The following is a 13,283-nucleotide window of genomic DNA, read 5'->3' on the forward strand; positions in this document are numbered from 1 at the left end:
ACTGCAGCAAACCACATGGAGGAAATAAAAATAGATGAACAACAAGTGACTGATTTTGCTTGACTCGAGCCTACAACTCTGCAGAGCAGGAAGAGACTTCATGTGAAAGACATTATTGATGAAGGCATTTCAGCCTCTTGCCAGTCCTTCCAACAACATAGTAGATCTCTCAAGCCAGCCAACCTGTCTTGAGACGTGACTCCCATCCCAAACTTGAAAGAAGTACCAAGTACAAAAGACAAATTGATGAGCCTTCTGGAAAGGGACCACCGGAGGAAGGAGCGTCTCTGTGATGTTCCACTGTAAAAGAAAACTCTTTGGGAGAAAGAATAGGAGGTTTTTGCTATGTTTATTCATTATGATAAAAATCGTCCTTTTCTTGACAGGCACAGAGCAAATATTGAAATGGAAGAAAATGCTGCCCACTGTTTAGCAGGATCTGATCACTACATCTCAGTGTTTCAGTACCCACCTTAAGCAGACACACAACCTCCTTCCTTGTCCAGGGCACACTGTGCTGTGTGTGATGGTAGCAGGGGAATGGTGCAGCAGTGCAGCTCCAAGCTGTTCAGTTGAGGGACCCAAAGCTGTTGGCAGCAAGCCATGGGTAGTGGAGCCATCACCCAAGGGAGCCCTGTTTCCATCAGCCCAGATTGGTGCTGGCAGATGACAGGGCTGACAGCTACAACTTGCTCCATCCTTGGATAGGTCTCTCTTCCCTCTGCCTGTCACTCTCCTCCTGTCCTTCTCACCAACATATATGCATATGTCATATTCTTGGAGCTGCATTCAAACCAGAGGAAAGCCACCTGAGCCAAGGATTAGGAAGGGTGGCAGGGAAACTTGAAGCGTGCCCGAATCCAGGATTTTGGAGCCTGTCACTGACACTGGATTATATTTAGGAGTAGTTGAAGGAGGTTCTTTCAGAAATAAGAAAACTGTCAGGCTCTAAAAAGGTGCCTTCTTTAAGCTGCTCTAACCACAGGATTTGCAGTCAAAATTCACCTGCTCCTCCAGACACGGTCTCACTGACAAGAGCAGCTAAGCTGACTGCCATGTGTAGCTTGGCTCATGCCTTCCCATCAGGCTGGCCTGCTCCTTGCAGCCCTACACCTAGGCCAGTCAGCCCTTAAGCTGTTTAGCTGATCTTAGTGAGCCTTCCTGAACTGGGGTTGAAATATTAGACATACCTTCTGCAAAGCCATTTGCTCCCCAGTGAAGGTAGTCATGGAGAAAACTGCACCCCCCAAAATGACTAAAAATACCCATCCTCAAGCTCTGCTCAGATAAGATCTCTGACAGTCTGTTACAAACAACTAATCCAAAACTGCCTAATAATTTGGTATTTCAGACTGAAAACCTCCCATGCATGGGCAGTATCTTCTCTCTTTAATGCATGCTGTTAACCACTTTGTGCAGGATAGTTACAACGACAGGATTCACATACCTCGCTTTGTCCATCTCAGACTTAGGCCTCCCATCTCATCCAGGTCTACAGTCCCGCAGGAGCCAACAGCACTCATCCATCCTGGGAACCATCCCGAGATTAAATGAGCCACCCCAGCAGGGCCCTGTCCCTCTTCAAGGACTTCCCAGAGCCTCACACCCAGTGTCTGACTGTGAGAGAGCTAATGTTACGTGAGGTTAGGCATCTCTAAGCCTAACCTCCATCTTCTCTCTCCTCCCAAAGAATCTCCTCACCTTTCTCAAAATTTCCATCTGGAAGAAAACAGGAAATTAAAGAAGTCAAGACCACAAATGGGTAGGTAGACTACTCTGAGCCACCCTGGGCTCCAGACTTAATTTCCAAATACGTGTCTCCTTTCATACCTTGGCACAAGGTGGTCAGACTTAATTATTCAATCCTTTTTTTTTTTAATAAATTTGTCTTGACAACCACATTTTTTTCTGTAGATTTTTGCTTACTGTTGTAACAGCTCCAAAAAAGATTCTGACTCGAGAAATAAACAATGCAGAAAATAATGTTTCCCTGCCATGTCACTTTTCTTCTTTGCTGTGAGGCTGGTGAGGCAGTGGAACAGGTTGTCGAGTGAGGTTGTGGATGTCCCATCCCTGTAAGTGTTCAAGGCTAAGTTGGATGGAGCTCTGAGTAATCTGGTCTAGTGAAAGGTGTTCCTGCCTATGGCAGGGGGTTTGGAACTATGATCTTTAAGGTTCCTTCCAACCCAAACCATTCAATGATTTCACAATTCTCCCCCCATAGCACACTGCCCACAGCCAAACAGCCTCCAAACTGACAGCCATTTCCTCCTGTCATGTTTTAGTCTCCACAAACAACAGAAAAAGGGGGAAAAAACAATATAAAATTAAATTGGATGTTACAACTACAGGAATTGGCCAGAGTCTGTCAGGGGAGGGCAGGACAGTCACTGGGTGCATGAAGTGTTCAAGGAGTGCAGCTCTAGGTCTGCCAATACACAGTTTTTTTCTTCTGAATGCCGGTATGTAAGTTGATGGCAAAGTTCTGTCTAGCTATGTGTTGTACACAGACACTGGAAACCTAGAAAAATTGATTTGACTGGATCCTTCAGCCATTTTTCTGTTTCTTGAAAAAGAATGTCTAATAAAAGAGCATTCTGTCTGTGCCATGGTTAACTCTGACCATCATTGCCCCTGTGGCTCTGCCATGGATGAAAGCAATGCACTTCACTTGTAAGAGAGAAGCAACAATGTACTTTACTGATATAAAATAGTGATTTAACAAAGTTCAGTAGTAAATACTACAGTGGTTTAACAAGATTCAGTGGCAAGGTACACTTGATTACTTACTGTGTAAAGGACAAGGTCAGACAAAACTGCCAGGGAGACCCTCCAGTTGAGTCATGAGGTTCGGAAATTATCCCCTTGCATTCAAAACCCCTTCTCAGAGAGGAGTGTAAGTGTGGCTGGATCCAAGACTTGGTCAATGGTTTATGTCTAAAAGATTATATGTGCACAATCAATCCTTTATATCACTTAGCTAAGATTTCAAATAGCATGCTATTAATCACTTAGCGAGGATCTGTTGCAGCAAGGAATCTCTCAGCCTCAAGGAGTAACCTTGAGAGGTGTCCCCACTCAAGGGGACATCCTGGCATGCAGCCCGCTGCTGTGCAGGAGAGCTCAGTGGGCCCTGGGCTGACCACTATTTATAGAGTAAGAAGAGTGACTGTGGCATTATTGGCATACCACCAAGACGTCTGGGTCACCATTCCAGACAGCCCTTGGCTACCATACTGTCATCCAAACCCCCAAAGTCCAGAGGAAGCTGGATGCAGCCATCACAGCCCCACTGGTGGTTCTGACTCAAGCGGAGAAGGGGAGAACACTGTCACATCATCCTCTCAGATGCTAGAAATGTCCTTGTGCAGCCATGAACTGAGCCTTCTGATGGCAAAACTTTAATTGATGATGCCTGTCTGAGCCAGACATTTAGAAAATTCTTGAATGCTCCTGAAACGATTTCCTAGAAACACTTCCTACAGCCCATGCCCCGGAGTTCAGGTGCTGCCGTTAACAGGGTGCACAAAATACCACCCAGCAGATTGAATAAGTCCCACTGTTCCCCCCAGCTCTGGTTTCACAGGGCTCGCAAACCGAATTGGTAAAAACCTTGTCATTTTTTATGTGATTCAATTCTATTTTATTGCAAGGAAGCACTGCAGTAGAAGAGTGAGCTCAGACACCCTTCTGCTCAGATGAGCTTCTCCTCTAATGCCATATGGACAAAGACATCACACAATTTCAATCCCAAAATTTTGTGAAAGTTTTAGTAACTCCTCAAGGTTTACTGTGTATTCTCTTTAACCCCTGCCCTCTCAGGTAGTCTTCGGTAGCTGTGAGTGACAGCAGAGCAGGCAGTTGCCAGATTCAGTTTGCCAGGAGGAGGAGGAGACATGCTTGGGCAGCTCTGGTGTGGACAGGTCATCTATCATGTTTTGTTGAGAAGATGCTGAACAGTGAAACACTGAAAGAGCATTGCTAGCAAAACAGCTGGGGAATTTCTGTCCATCCTTCTTTCCATTTCCATAGGGTAGCCTTGTACCTTCTTTACTGTGGCTTAACTGCGATGCAGGGGAGGCAGCAGAGAGCACACCTCAGTCACCTCCTGGCCACACAGCTATTTCCAGGATGATCTGTGGACGGCTTCTCCAAAACACGTTAGAGTTCCAGCTTGGATCACCAGGACTCTTACGAGTCTGAAGAGGGCCTGAGTTGGTGCCTGGATGTTTCTTAAGGGACAGATTTGCCCCAGGGTCACTCTCTGGGTGATGCATGAGCAACCCCCCATGAGGCCAGGGCAAAGGATGCTCAGTTTTTCAGGGGCAGGTAGGCAAATGGAAATACACATCATTCCTCTCTCATTACACAGAAAACAAAATCATTCTCTCAGGCCACTCAAATAGGATTTGTTATGTGTTTTAAAGAGAATATCTTCAAGGAAATAAGAGATGATGGGACATTGACTGCCCTGTGCAGGCATCTATCTGCCTTTCATGCTTTTTAATGACACATCTGGATATTGCCCTGAATGCATGTAGCTCTTTGAATTTTGGGGTGCAGTGTATACAAGTGGAATTTTAACACACTTAGGATTGCATCAAACAAAAATATCAACAACAGAACCAATAATAATAATAAAAAAATCTACCTGTGGTTGTGAGGAGCTGAGTCAGATCAGTGTGTCCAAAGAAGGGCAACAAAGCTGGTGAAGAGTCTGGACTACAAGTCCTGTGGGGAGCAGCTGAAGTAGCTGAGGTTGTTTAGGCTGGAGAAAAGGGGGGTCAGGGGTGACCTTATTGCTCTCTGCAACTACTTGAAAGGAGGTTGTAGCCAGGTGAGGGTTGGTCTCTTCTCCCAAATAACAAGTGAGAGGATGAGAGGAAATGGCCTCAAGTTGCACCAGGGGAGGTTTAGATTGGATATTGGGAAAAATTTCTTCACCAAAAGGGTTGGAACATGCTGCCCAGGGAAGTCTTGGATTCACCACCCCTGGAAGTGTTCAAAAGGCATGTGGTGCTTGGGGTTATGGTTTAGCAGTGAACATGGCAGTACAATGTTAAGGGTTGGAATCAATGATCTTAGAAGTCTTTTCCAACCTTAACGATTCTGTTATTCTATAAGCAGAAAAGTGAGAACTCCAAGCACCTCATTAAGACTGAAACTGTCCAATTTTTTTTGGCTTACAGCCCAGGCAGAAGTGTTATCCAAGGTGCCTTAGCATGTCTATTTTCAATTGCAAACCTTCAGCATTGGTGTTTCATCCTTCATCTCCTTCCATACACTAAACACAGTGCCAGCATTCAACAGAGATGATGTTGCTCCTTAGGCTGGAGGAATTCTGTGGAGGTGCTTGGAAAAAATCTCTGGTGCTTCATTAACTCATGGGCTTCTGCCAGCTGATGTGGTTTTGTAACAGTACCAATTTTGGTGTGACCACGAAAGCCAGTTGGTCTTTAGCATAGTAATTGTGTGTGTTTGGAGTCAGCAAAAAAAGATTAAGACTTGGAAAGGTGTTTTCTAGATGCCAGTCAAATACATGGCAAAAAAGATCATATAAATATGGCTGGTGACAATTAGTGCTATAAAGTAGTAAGATTGCCTGAGATAATATATAGTCAGATTTAGAAGGTCTGCCTTTCTCTCTATAATTGCTATTCATTTGACTGACTTTACAGTAACAGCATGTAAGGGACCATCTGAAATTCAGTACATCCTTTATACCTTGTCAGGGAGCAACCTGGAAATTTCCCCATGATTCATCTTTACCACAAAGGAATATCAGTGGCCTCTCTCTGAAAACGTACATAAACACTGAAATGCTCCAGGCTGGCTGTACCCCAGCTCTGCAGTCAACAGAAGTGACTGCCCTAATTGAATTGGTCAAATATGAATAGTAACTGTGTTGTGGGGATGTCAGCCTAACAGGCAGCCTTTAAAGACTTTACAAAGGGAATTTAACAGCAGAGCACCTGGGTGCTTGTGTAATACAGCTTTCATGAAGACTGCTTTCATTAAATGATTTCTAAGCAACAGCACTAGAAACAGGTTGTAAGTATCTCTAAGAAACTTCGAGTCAAAAGCCTATAATGTGATACAAAACAGATGTTGAATGTGAATGACTTATTTCTGCCTTGTCAACTAGGCCCTTCGGGTATTTATTAAATTTCGTTTCCATGTGTATAACACCTGTGTGCAAAATTTGTCAAAAGAACTAATAAAGGTCTTAGTATGTTACAGCTGAAACACTGAGTATTGCTGGAAATCCAGTAAACAATGTTAGGGGTTCAAATAACACAGCTACATTAAATTCTGGTTAAAAATAATTGAAAGAAATGGCTTATTCAGTTCTATTAAGTTTAGATTGTTCCTAGGAGTGTCAGGGCATGTGCTCCTCACCCAACTATGGATTGTTTAAGAGGCTCACAAACCCCCATATCTCACTTAGCAAATAAACAGATTGGAGGCTCAGGCAATTTTTCATTCTTTTATTTTATTAAGTAGTGCTGCTTACTTATATAACCATATTAATTACATTAGTAACCATATTAATAAAATACACCAAAATTCTGGACTCAGACCATTTTTTAATAATTTTCATTTATAACAAGTATGTCTATTTCTCATCAATTCTTTATCCTTCACTTTTGCTACATGTTTTAAAGGGTGAAAGGAAGCTCATGGAGCTATCAATGGCAAGTCTTCTTTTACAATTGGAAACTACAATCCCCATTACATACTTGTATCATAAAAATGTTCTTACCATATTATATTTCATATTCATTTTTTGACACAAGCAAAACTGTTCCATTTTTCTTTTTCAGGGTCCTCCTTAATTTACCTCATGCTTCTGTCGTATTTATTTGCTACTTTCTAGTCTCAGTAATATCAATTAAAAGTGTCTTGTAAAATAAATCTGGACTATAGATACATTCTGAACACATGGGGGCTGTAACAAGTCAGAAATTTTCCTCCGAAACAAACTTTGCTTGAAAAATGTCAATTGTTTGGAAGCTGATGGGGAAGCAAGCATCCAGAGTCCATAGCAAAAGGGTTTGCCACCACCACGCTCACTAGCTTGTGGTTCTACCATCACAAGCTCTCAGGTCTGGGCATCCTGCTCCAGGGCATCACACTCCTTGGGTCTGTGGGTGAATTAGCTGAAGGTCAAGGTGATCATGAGAGTCGAGGGGTGTGGGGAATTTGTGGGAATGGGAGAAGGTGGCTGCTCCATGTAACACGGGGGGGAAATTAAATATTTCAGTCCCCTTACAGTAACATTTTGTTACACGAAATTCTTTGTTCACTGTCATTTCACAACGAAATTCATTCTTTTGTTTTCACAAAAAGAGTGATTTCCCCCTAGTTCTGCATTCAAAGAACCTCCTGCAGAGGCCCCTGCGTTACAACGAGGGGAATGGGACTGCGATGACCTGTGGCCTTGTAGGACCCCTGACCAGTGAGGCAGTGGGGGGGTTGCCTGCCAAATGACTTCATGGTTTGGTCTCGTCCAAATGACTTCATGGTTTGGTCTCGGTGATCCAGGACAGTTTAGCCAATGGTGAATTTGCAGTGCTCGTTTGGTGCAAGAACCTCCAGTTCAATGCCAGGTGCTGGAGTAGCCAGGCATTTGCTTGTCCGTGAGTACTTGCAAATAGACTTTCTCAATAAGGCCCTGTTCCCCCGCACTGCCCCCTCTGGCGCAGTCACTTCCAGAGAGGAGGGGGAGCCTTCCTCCCCCTGCTCCCGGTGCCACCGCGGCTGGTGTCCGCTCTCCCGTCTGCAGCTCTGTTCGCAGCACATGGAAAATGGATGGGTGAGAATTCATTTTTAAGGGAGAGTTTGGGTTGAAAACACCTCTGCACCTCTGTCCTCATTTGAAATTTAACACAAGGTATTATTTTATCATATTTGCAAATGTGGATTGTGTCCTCAGGGGAGTGAAGGAAGTTATTGATACCGAGCAGAAATGTCAGGATTTTAACTCAATTCATAGTATTCATCTAGTAAATGTCATTCTTGTCCCATATGCGTTGTATCTTTGTTTTCATATTGCTCAAACTTTAGATGAAACAACCTCATTATCTTGACTCCCTGTGTTGATTAGTTGATGAAAAAATGATTTTTAAGAATTTCAGATTACAAATCCTATCTGTAGATTAATTTTTTCACTTTTCATGATAAATGAAGTGCATATTATGAAGTGCATTAGAATATTGGTCAGAGGCTTGCTCTGAGCTAAGCACAGTGTGAACATCTTTATGTTTGCTGGCAGTAAACCAGCTTCTCTCTTCTCTCTGTTTTGCACAGTCCTACTAAGCCAATCCTCACTAGAATGAGCACAAAACAAAACGAATAACAGCTTTTGTACATCAACATTAAAATGGGAAGAAGCTTGGGAAAGCCTCTGACAGAGAAGAATGCTGACGAGTGCAAAAATGCCTGATGGATAAGCACCACCTTCTAAACATAGATCAGCCAGACGTGGAAGTGATTTTCAGAAGAGAAATGCAATCATGGATTACACACCAGCTCATTAGAAACTGTTGCTGAATACAGCATCCAGAAGACATGCATGAAAAGTCATATTTGGGGAATAAATTAAAAGGGGTGTAGTTGTTGCTAGATAAACATATGTAATATATATGCATTGAAGAGATTTGTAAATGTCATTTTTTTTATTCGGACAGAAAGCAAAAAGCTTTAAAACCTTTCACAGTAGAGAGGCAGTTAACTCCAGACTATTCCTATCCCAGTAGCCAAGAAGCTGATAAGACATCTCTCTTTAATTAGCATTTATAGACTCTGAATGTTTCCATCACCTAGTGGAACAAAGCATAACTTTTACTGCTACATTGCTGCACTTCATTTACTTCACTGTATAATAAGTTGACTAAAACTGTAAAGCTTCTCAATTTTTACTGCATATGTGTTCCAATTAATCTGTCTGTAACAAACTTAAGACTCAAAAATTATTTCTGACCTATATTCTAGTTCTATGAAGCATATATACTATAAGGTATGTCTGACTGAATATCATAATACTATAATTTCCCAAGATGCATAGAATTGTTTGTATTTGAAGTGACAAAATAAAGGCCCTTGATTTCCTTTTCAATAGGAAAAAATAATTTACCCCTTCAATGTAACAAACAGCTGTTCATTCCAGGGGCATTTCTGTTGTTCTCTTTGTTCTGCCATGTAGCTGCTGAGTGATGCTCTCCGGCCTGTGCTAACACCAATCGGATGAGATGATCTAGTGATTCCCTGCACAGGGGCTCAGTGGGTCCCAAAGGACACTCTCACTTCCAGAAGCCACTGAGAAGGCAAACAGGAGTAGGCACAGAGTATGAGGAAAGACCTTATAGCAAAATGCCAAGCACCAGGCACAGAGCAACAGAGGGAAGCAGAGAGCCCCCCTCCTCTGCACCTCCCAGCAAGGCACACATCTATCCTGGCTCAGGATTGGGCATGTCTTCTGCCCTCTCCTGTGTATCACAGATGAATCCAGCCCAAAATGAACACTGCAATGCTATTTTCTTCAGGTTTTTTTAAGCCTGTTTCTTCATTCTTTGGCTTTCAGGGGAAATGGTTAAAATAATAATTAATTGCTAATGTTGATCCCCAGTAATGCAATATGCTGAAGACATGAGGTAAACATGAGTTAAAACTGCTTTTTAACTATTGGCTGCACAACACAAATTATTCTGGAATTTAGTGCATGAATCTCAGAAAATTTATTTTACTTTTGAATGAAAATTTATCTTTAAGCAAACTGCCAATAAACAAATACAAGGAATTAGATAACTCTTCTGTCTAACTACCAAGGTACCAATGTGGTGCTGCTTGTCTTACAAACTGAATGCTGATATGGATGTCAGCCAAGTAAATTTGTGTGAATCTGGGCAGCATTCAAAAACAAACAAACAAACAAACAAAAGCCCTACCACTTTTTTTAATCCAAAACTGCTGTTGTAACTGTGGGTAGAAAACTCTCCTGAATTCTATAGGACCAGCATCTGAGCTGGTCAAAAACCCCACCCAAATCAGTCAACCACCATAAACATATTCTCAGTACCTGCTACTGACCCAAAGGGAATGGAAGGTAAAAATCAAGTAGTTTACACATGAGGCTGCATAAATGCATTAAGGCCCCCCTTCAGACAGGTTTTTAAATCTGTGATTAGTCCAACCACTGTCAGCTGGAAAACGCACATCCTTAAGAGCCGGCTGCATTCAGGAGTCCCTGTTAAATGGTGTCTCAGTGAAGCCCATCCTCATTCTCTGCTCTTGCCGGCTCACAGTCACACTCACACCTCAAAGCCTGTGAAAGGGTTTGCTATCTGGATGTGCTATTGTATCACTATCTTCATTTGCTCCTTGAGTTTACCCCACATTATTGCAGTCCCGGCACTTTTGCTGTGACAGAAATCACTGAAACAGGGTTTCTCTGTATTATATTATTTTGTTTTGCATCATGGTGACGGTGTAATGTAAAAACCTTTCTAAATATACACAAACATTTCAAAAAAAGTGTCATCACAATACATCACAACCCTGTCAGGGCAGCTCAGTGAATATGTACCATTTGTACACAGTCAGAAGGAGAGACATACCAGGATGTACATCATTAAATGTTGATTCAGTAAGAATAGTATGTTTTATCCTTTTAAATGTTACCACTTTCCCATCCCACTATTGTAACTTGTCAATTGTAATTTTTTTTTAAGTCAACAAACTGTAAAGAAAACTGTTGAAATACCTGATTTTCTGTAAAAAACAATGACAATAATTTTTGTTACTTTAAAGTATGCTTGGTATTAAATTACCTAATAAAGTTCAACAATGAATTTTGTAGCATACTAAAATAAAGTGTGATAGTGCTTTTCTCCAGCTCATCTGTGGTAAAAGCTGCTCTTGTTGAAATTACTGTCCTCCTCCTAAACACAAGCCTGGTCACCTCCTACACATCTGTACCTACACAGATCCCTCAGATATGTAAAGTCCAACCAAAATCAGATCTCTCAGTGAGTGCAGGAATTTGTATGCATGGGTCAAATTCATAGGATAAGAACCTTGTTGGTAAGTCATCTCCACCCTCTGGTACCTGACTACGTATATATAAGGGCAACAATATGAAGTTCCTGATTACTTTGTTTGGTATAAAACCTAGTTTATAGTAAGAGAAAGGAGAGTGTAAATTATTTATTAGTTAATTATGGTTAAATAGAGAAATGCCAGGTTTGTAGGATGCTGAAGTCCTGCTCATTTTTATAGGCAATGCATTTCCCTTATTTCTAAATAGATTGAAAATCCCAAACAAGTGATTTGGAGGAACACAGTAAAGCTCAGAAATTGGTCCCCCCCTAATTTCACTACATGAAAGTACACTAGAGCCATCAGGGGCTATCACAGATGTACATCTTGCACCAAGAGGAGGTAAGTACTTTCTTGTCAGAGATGCTGGATTTGCCTCCATGCTGCTGATGCAGCAGTATCTGCATTTGGAGATGATCTAGAAATTATTGTTACTGGGGCCTAATTATGCCCAAACATCCAGGCTCTGACACATTTCGATCGGAGTAACAGATCAGCTTCCTTCACACCATCCATCTTCCCCTGTTCTAGGTAGGAAAATAAAATGCTGGGCCCAGCAGCTTTCTGGCTATTTTCACTATGGTAGTCCAATGTCCTTCAAGCATTTAAAAATTTTAGCAGTTTCAACTGATTCTCTGAGGATTTGAAATGGAATAAGATCTAGAAAATTTAAAATAATCTTTAAAGACCACCTCAGATTTGTCCTGACTAGTTTACACATTGAAAAGACAGCCATATGCTGAATAGGTTCTGAGGTAGTGCCAGAAAGCTACATTTTTTTTCCCCATGTGCTAAAGTCTAGACATTTGCACATTCCTCCTTTCCAAGGAGCTCAGCACAGAAGGAAATGGCTTTGCCTGCTGTTGGAGTAGCTGGCAGTACCTGCACACATTAGAGATGCCTGCAGCCACTCCACCTTGATATGTGATCTTCACTGGCTTACATTAATATTTTGACAAGAGGCTTTCACAGAAGGCCCCGAATTCTGCAGAAAGTATAATGTGTAGTTTAAAAATCCAAGCTCTTCCCCTTACACCAAGTCACATTTGTGCCGTGGTGCTGCATACACAAAGCCAAGGCTTGCAAGGATCACATACTGCCATGATGCTTTCTGTTACCCATCTGCCTCTCTTAAATTTTTGCTTAGTGATACTTTATACTGCCTTCTGAAATGCCTTTTGCATTTTAAAAAGTAAAGTGATATATCCTTCCCTTCTTCCAGATAGTCTCGTAGCCCCACGGTGGGCAGTTACACAGCTTTCCACTTCACAAAGTGAGGAGGGAGGTATTGCCTGTGCAAGAGACACATTTCTGAGGGAGAAGTATAAGCAGACACATTGTGCTCATCAACACCCAAGAGGAATTGTGGCCCCTAATTGCCTACAAGACACTACAAAACTCCTCTCCTTTTGAAACTGTTCCAAAAGTTGCTGCAAAGCATTTCCTGAGATCACCAGTGTGAGAGCAGCCTCAAAGTTTGAAAATCGGCTCAGTTACCTTTGGAAAAGAGCCTGAGAGTGAAGATGGTCCAAAAAGTTAGGAGCTGGGGCTAAATTTACCTCCACAAACTGGCTTTAAATTAGTATAATAGTGTGGATTATTACTCCTGATTTTGTCAAGTGTAAGTTAGCTTTATATCAGCCTAACATAGCTGTAAGGATTAATAAGGAAAACTATTTATGTTAATATTTTGTTAATAATTTCTTCAGGGAAAAAATGAAATGAAGATTTTCAAAATCCTTCATGCTAGACTGAAGTCTCTTTGATATGATTACCCATATTTTAAAAAATATTTCCACAGTTTAACAACAGAACATGCTCTAGATTATCAGTAACATCACCAGTTGCGCAGACTCAGGATTTCCCTGTTGGGTCTTAACACAAAAAGGTAGGAGTTTTGCTCTGCCATAGCAAAGACTTTGCATTGCATCACTTTGACAACTCTCAAACATGGCCTTCTCACAGGACACCAGGCAAAACTCTGGGATGTCAGCACAAGCGTCAGGCTTATAACTATGCAATTACCACTGTGATTCTCCTTTATCTGACTTTATGTCAACACAATACAAAATTAGTAATGAGCTAGGTGGGAGATATTTAAGTCTGAAAAAAAAAATTAGGTCTCCTCTCTATTTGCTTCAGATTTTTTTCCATTAATAAAATGAAATTAGTTAAAGTGTCACTGG

At 41.7% G+C, this 13,283-nt stretch overlaps 1 protein-coding gene across 3 annotated transcripts in view; it reads left to right on the forward strand.

Annotated features, from left to right (window-relative positions):
* LHFPL3 (LHFPL tetraspan subfamily member 3) overlaps window positions 1-8,524 on the forward strand; it is a 239,031-nt gene extending 230,507 nt beyond the window's left edge. For all 3 annotated transcript variants that reach the window (XM_051805102.1, XM_051805103.1, XM_051805101.1), the window contains one exon: window positions 8,311-8,524. Coding sequence is in view for 1 of the 3 variants with exons in the window: in XM_051805101.1 (XP_051661061.1) it covers window positions 8,311-8,339 (29 nt within the window). In the remaining 2 variants the exon portion in view is untranslated. The remainder of the gene's footprint in view (window positions 1-8,310) is intronic.
* The last annotated feature ends 4,759 nt before the right edge of the window (window positions 8,525-13,283 follow it).

This window comes from Manacus candei, unplaced genomic scaffold, assembly GCF_025592945.1.
Source record: "Manacus candei isolate 608988 ecotype Guabito, Panama unplaced genomic scaffold, ASM2559294v1 h1tg000063l, whole genome shotgun sequence".
Lineage (NCBI taxonomy): Eukaryota > Metazoa > Chordata > Aves > Passeriformes > Pipridae > Manacus > Manacus candei.